At 55.9% G+C, this 6698-nt stretch overlaps 1 protein-coding gene across 1 annotated transcript; it reads right to left on the bottom strand.

Annotated features, from left to right (window-relative positions):
* Positions 1-248: 248 nt before the first annotated feature.
* LRRN2 (leucine rich repeat neuronal 2) lies at positions 249-2339 on the bottom strand. The gene has a single exon (XM_010579587.1). The coding sequence runs from the start codon at positions 2337-2339 to the stop codon at positions 249-251; it is 2091 nt and encodes a 696-aa protein (XP_010577889.1).
* Between the last annotated feature and the right edge of the window lie 4359 nt (positions 2340-6698).

Below are 6698 nucleotides of genomic sequence, written 5' to 3'. Positions count from 1 at the left end.
ATGGATCCAGACCCTGCCAGGACCAAAAAGAAGCTCTGCAAGCCCCGTGGCCAGCTCTGCTCCTCTCCTTCTGCCACACTGCTTTGACTCTTGGTCAAGTCCATTAAATTCCTTTTTTTGTTTGGTTTTTTTTTTGTGTTTTTTTTGTTCAGTTTCGTAGTTTAGTTACTTTTTTGGTAAAAAATAGTTTCTCCCTCCCCACCCCAAACCACCCCACCCCACAGTCAGCCCCACCAGTTCATCAGCCTTCAGCAGTCCAGTGGGGCTGCTTGCACCTCCACGGCCAGGAGCTGCCCCCCACGCTGCCCCCGAGCCCAGGGCTGGGCGAGGGGGGGATAGACCACGCGCAAAGCCGTGCCACCCCGGAGCAGCTCCCCGGCCCTCCTGGGCTCTGCCCCGACACCGTAGCGAGCTACAAGGCTGGCGGCAAGGAGCAGGAGACAGAAGACCAGCACCGCCAGGAGGCTCTGTCTGCCCTCCAGGAGCCAGTAGCGGTGGGCAGCCTCTTTAGTCCTGGCGTTGACACAAGCCACCTTGGCCTGCAAGTCTACAAAGGCCACGTGGAGGCAAGCCCAGTACTCCGTGTCCTGGTGGAGCCGGGTGATGTTGTACGTGTGGGTCCCCATGGGGATCCGGGCCACGTTGGTCGTGTCCAAGTTGGAGCTAAGCAAGAAGCTGGACCAGGTGAGGTTGGAGGAGACAGTGTTGAGATGCGGCTTCCAGGCAACCAGGATGTGGTAGGCCTGGACATCCGCCACCACCAGCTCCAGGCTGTCCTCGCTGAGCGGGAAGGAGTGGTTGACCGTCATGCTGACGCTCTTGGTGTCTGCCCCGAGGAGGTTGTGCGCCACGCAGGTGTACAGCCCGGCCTCCCGAGCCGAGATCCCATGAATCTCCAGCGTCCCTTCGGGGTGCACCTTGTACTGCCCGTCTTCCACATAGGGGATCAGCTTCACCCCCAAAGGGGTGACCCAGTAGATCTCCGGGTCTGGCTCTGCCAGAGCTCGGCAATGCAAGGAGACGTTGTCACCGTCCGCCACATCTAAGCGGGAAGGGAAGCTCTTGGCGGAGATGAGGGGCAGGCACCGGTCCGTCATCTCCCGGAAGGGGACATCCCGAATGTGCCTCCTCTTGAGGTCGGGGGGCTCGGCGCACAGCGTGGACTGGGGTTCAATGAAGCGGATGTGGTTTTCCGTGCTGTTGACCCAGCGGATGACGCAGTCGCAGCGGATGGGGTTGCTGTGGATGCTGATCTCCTGCAGGTTGGGCAGGGACTCGACCGTCTGCTTATGCAAGGCACTTAGGGCATTGTTGTTGAGCATGAGGGTTTCCAGTTGGGGAAGGTGGTGGAACGCGTTGGGGTGGATAAAGGACAGCTTGGGGTTGTTGGTCACGTCTAGCTTGGTCAGCTCGGGGAGGTTGATCAAGGCAAACTGGTCTATGGACACCAGCTCCTCCATGTTGTTGAGCCCCAGCTCTTTGAGGTGCAGCATGTTTGTGAAGTCGCTTTGCTTGACCCTCTGCAATGGGTTTTTGTTCAGATCCAGGAACTTGAGGCCAGGAACTTGCTGCAGCGCCCGCTTGGGGACATTCACGAGCTTGTTGTCATAGAAAGAGAGGCTCTCCAGGCTCCGCAGCCCTTCCAGTGCATAGTCCGAGATCTCCCTCAGGTTCATCCCAGCCAAAACCAAACTCCGCAGGTTCGACAGGGGCCTGAAATTCATATCCAAGATCGCATCCACCCTGTTGCCTCCGATCATGAGGATCTCCAGGCTGGGGAGCATCTGGAACCAGCGGCTGTCGACCGTCCTCAGCAGGTTGGAGTTGAGGTGGAGGCGCAGGAGGCTGCCGAGGCCAGAGAAGGCGCGGGGAGCGATCCTGCGGAGCTGGTTGTGGTTCAGGTAGAGCTCCTGCAGGTTGCCCAGCCCGGGGAAGCTGCCGTCGGGCAGCTCAGAAAGCTGGTTCTCCTCCAAGTGCAGGCTGAGCAGCTGGGGCATGCTCTTCAGGCCAAAGTCCCAGACATCAGAGAAGCTGTTCTGCGACAGGTCCAGCTCTGAGAGGTTTCTAAGATAGTCCAGCTCGCTCTGCTCGAGCCTGGCGATATTGTTGCTTTGCAAGAGCAGGGTCTGGGTCCCCTCTGGCAGGTCTTCAGGCACGGCGGAGATGAACAAGTCATTGCAGTCCACCGTGGCAGCCTCCCGGTACACCGAGCGGGGGGTGTACCACGGCCTGATCTGGCAGACACACTGCGGTGGGCATTTGACCTTCCAGGGCACGATGGGGATGGCGGTGGCAGCCACCACGCAGAGCAGAAGCGAGCTGGTTTGGAAGCGTCTCATTTTCGGCTGGTGGGACCAGCTTCTTCCCAGGCAGGAATGGTTCACAGGGCGCATCCAGAGCAGGGCATGGGGCGACAGCCGGATGGGGACAGCATCCGTGGGAGAAGATGCTCCATGCGAGCCCCTGGCACCGATCAGCCCCTGCTGCCGGCTGCCCTGCCTGGCCCCCCCCACCAAGAGCACATAACACCCACAACCAGGGCTGATGCCTTCAGTCAGAGCTTCGCCTTTTCTTCCTCCCCAAGTGATTCATTTTTGCACCCGGCTGCATCTTTCGGCTTCCTCCTCAAGGTCATTCCTGAAAAAGGCCAGACAGCAAGTTGCGTTAGAGGAGACCTCATGCACGTGGTGAACAAGTATCAGAGAGAATAAACAGGCTGGAGAGACAAAGCCCCGTGCATGGGACCCCCAGCACCCTGCCCAGCCTCAAGACAGACCAACACGTCCATTTAATCTGTTTTATACCCATAGCATTAACTGTCCCCGCCCATCCCTGAGGTTTTGAGTGTTATTACCCCACAGATGCTCTTCCCAGGGCCACCAGCAGCCCATGGACCAAAGGCTTTGCCCTGGCAGACCCAGAGCTGCAGATGCTGGGAAGAGAAATTCTTCATGGGGGCAACTTTCCTCCAGGCTCTCAGGACTCTGATTCCTGCCCCTTACCCTCCCCAGCATCAAGCGCCCACATCCAGGAGCTCCCAGCCCTATTTGCAGATCCCTAACTTGTTTTTCCTTGGTGGATTTATGGAGGAAACATGCCCCCAAGCACAGACCTGTTTCTTGGCAGCTCTAGCAGAAGCCCCATAGCAGCGCAGGGACCACAGGCTCAGAGCTCAGTTTGCTTTGCGCTGGGACAGATTATCCCAGACCCATCTCATCCCTTTTATTTCTACACTAGCAAAGCAGTAAGCACACCTACTTCTGCACAAACTTGGGCCTCAAGTAGCCAATACTGACAGGGGGCTGGTGGTCCAGAGGGCTGATGCTGAGCAGAAAGCCAAGCTTTTAGGGAAAGAGCAGTACACAAGCGAGCACAGCCCCCTGTGCAATGAGGCAAAAGCTGCTGCAGTCCCCGTCACCCCCCCCCCCAACACCCCCCCCCGAAAACAAACCCCCCCGGCGTCCTTTAAAACAAATGCCCACAGGTGGGGGCAATTTGCTGGGAGCAGGAAACCCTGACTGGGCTCATTAGAAGCTCCTGGGGGAATGCAGAACCCCATTAATCCCCTCCATGCTGGGTGCGACCTCGGCTTTGCCCCCTTGCCTTGCACCCTTCCCAGGGAAAAGGGGTTGGGGGTTCCTCGGTGGGGTGTTTGGCAGGGGGCTGGGGTGGGGGTGAGCCCCCCGGCACCTCCCTGCCCCTCTCCCCATCTGGCTGCAGGGTTTGGAGGAGCTGGAGCCGGCTACCCCCCCACCTTTGATTTTTTGATTTGCTACAGCTCTCCTGACCCACACACACTGACACAAATCAAACCAAGTCCCAAAGCTTCTCCCCATCTTAAAAGATTCTCACGCAGCAGGAAAAACATTAAAAAGCAGCCAGAGTGGGAAAAGAAAGTTTCTCTCCAAGCAGCTCTATTTTATCACCCTGTTGTTCTCCCTGTAAAGGGCTTCCAACCAAAGTTTATTCAGCATTGACTCATTCAAGCCTTGCACCAGAATTGATCCCGTGCACTTCCCTTCTTGCCTGCTGTGAGGGCATTGGCTTTTAAACCATCTCCCGGAGAAACAGCATTAAAGAAGAGGAAGGCTGTATTGATTTCTGCATCCTTCTGATGGACCTATATCTTTCATTTTAAGTGCACAGGCATTTCTGTGACTATAAATCTCTCTGGCCATTAAAATATTATAGAATCTTTTCTCCTTAAAAAAATAATATGGAGGAATGGTTTTTTTTTATTTCCTTAAGGCTGTGAAGAAGAGCCCAGAAAAAGCACCTTGTTTCAAATCCCATTTTACAGGGAAGAGTCCCCAGCTCTGCTGTTGGGTGATATGTCTCCAGGGTTTGTGTCTGTAACCAGGTTTTATCACTTTTGCCCAGCATAGGACGGTGTTGCAGCACTGATGGCTGTGGAAAGTCTTGCATACAGGATGATGCCCTAACAGTCCAGGTGTTTGTATAAGTAATAGGATCAGAGCTTGCAGAAAAATGTCATTTTTTGGAAACTCTGGGTACTAAACTTCATACTTCATGGTTTCAAATGGCACGGAGCAAACCGAACAGGGAGGGCATTGGCAGCCTGTGGTCCCCGCTGCAGGGTATGAACCCTGGGGAGGACAGTCCTGGCAGGGGACACAGCTGACCCCCCTCTCCTGTGACAGTTCTGCTCCCTTGTGATGGCAGTGACACCCCAGGGACCTGCACCCTGAATTCCTGCAGTTCAGCCATGGGGCGGTGGGGAGACGGGGAAGGAGAAGGCAGGAGCCCACTGGTAGTCTTCTCTCTGTTACCCAGTGAAGTTGGGCTCATTATTTCTTAATTAGGCACTGAAGGAGCCTGCAGGTTGTATGCAAACTTGCTCAGCCTTTTATTGCGCTGCACCAGAGATGGATGGTGGGATGGACCGGGCAGTCCCGCAGCCACAGTTTTAATTCTATCGGTTTACCATTTGGGTTCAAAAGCCTCCCCCCGCGGAGCTGGATCCCCACCAGCCTGGGCAGTCGGTGCGGGAGCCAGGACTGGCGAGGGTTAGGGATGGGGGTCCTGGGAGAGAATTGGTCCAGGGGAGAGCTGGACCTTGAGGGGCTCACGCAGGAGAAGAGCGGGGTCAACTCCCCATGTGCAACTTTGCTGTGGTTCATGTGCACACACACACACATCTACCCCGACCTCCCACCCACCTCGTCCATCTGAAACTCCCCAGCAGCACCAAAGCACTGACAATGCCCCAAAAGCCCTTGTTTCCCCCCCCAGACAGACTCAGGGCACAGAATAAGACAAAAAAGCAGAAGGACCTGGGATCTGAGGTTAACAAATAGAGACATCAGGCTCAAGATGTAGCTGAGGTTGTGAGGCTAAGTGGCGTCTCCCAGGGAGCCCAGATTTCATCTCCTCTCCAAGACAGACTGATTTGCTGCCTTTGCAGGCAGTAGGAAGATGCTGCCCAGGATAACTGGAGCCTCTGTGAAACCAGAGAGAAGAAGGGGGACAGCAAGGAGGAGCAGGGATGTGGGTTGCTGGAGGGTCTGCCAGGGATGGGGACCCCCTCCACGGCCAGGCTGGGCTTCGGTGAGGCCACGGGCCCCCCAGTCCCTGCCAGCGCCAGCAGCCCCCAGCTGCTATTTCGGGCTCTTCCTCGGCGTGGGCTGTGGCACAGCAAGAGTGCCAGCAGGGAGCCGGGTGACGTTTGTGCTCAGGGTTTATTTTTTTCCAGAAATGTAGAGCCAAGAGGCTGAAATATTTGCTGCAGTGCCCTGAACACCAGGAAAGGGAAAATACCCCCAGTTTCCTTTTTTCCCCCAGCAGAACTCAAGCCCAGTCCCCACACCGGGAGTGTCATTTGTCTCTTCCAGAGTTTCCCAGCATTTACTCAATTCCTTGGTCTCCCTAAGCCATTTCTGTGACTTCTGCCTTCAAAGCTTCCTTCCTGCAGGAAGGACCGTGGGGGGACAGCTTGGAGCCCCCGCTGTCGTCCCACACCCGGCTCTGCCATGAGCTATTGCAGAGCATCCAGTGGTCAGAGGATTTGAGGCTGGAGGCTCTGAGCCGAGGGTTTGGAGAAGCCACTGAATTACCAGTTCCTGGGACAGAAAGGCAACACGTGGCACTGCTGGAAACCACAAACAGCTCCTTCTGCATCCTCAGAACAGCCGGAATTTTGCAGCATACAAACACCAGCCACCCTGGGGCTGGTAAGGTCTGGTCCATGCAGCGATCCAGCAAACCTGGGCAAACCTTGCCTGTGCATCCCCTAGGCACAAGGCTGAGCTGCATTATTTGCACATGGAGAAGGATCAGGCCAGCCAGCACATGCAGCACCAACAACCTTCACGATGGTGCTGGGGTACCTTTACCCACTCGAGAGGTGTTTCTGCTCCTCTGCAAGCAAAGAAATGAGACACAAAATGCTGGGACCAGCCTGAACTTGCCACAAGCCCATGACATCGTCTGTGGTGTCACTTGCTGACGGGGGGCTCAAGGAATCTGTTTTCTTCCCAGCCAGGCATGCTCAGGGACAGCGAGGGGGATACAGTGGAGAAATATGGAAGGATAAGGAAAAAGAGGGAATGAAAGCGCCACAAGGACATAAAAGAGGACGACCAGAGGTGAAAAGGAGAAGGAAAGGGACAAAGAAACCATCAAAGAATGAGGGAGAGGGAGATGAAATGGGGAACGCAGGAGAGACAGGGTGTGCAGCG

The sequence above is a fragment of the Haliaeetus leucocephalus genome, unplaced genomic scaffold (genome assembly GCF_000737465.1).
Source record: "Haliaeetus leucocephalus isolate CR32 unplaced genomic scaffold, Haliaeetus_leucocephalus-4.0 Scaffold68, whole genome shotgun sequence".
Taxonomy (NCBI): domain Eukaryota; kingdom Metazoa; phylum Chordata; class Aves; order Accipitriformes; family Accipitridae; genus Haliaeetus; species Haliaeetus leucocephalus.
The sequence above is the reverse complement of the archived record's forward strand: the minus strand, read 5'-3'. Positions and strand labels throughout refer to the sequence as shown.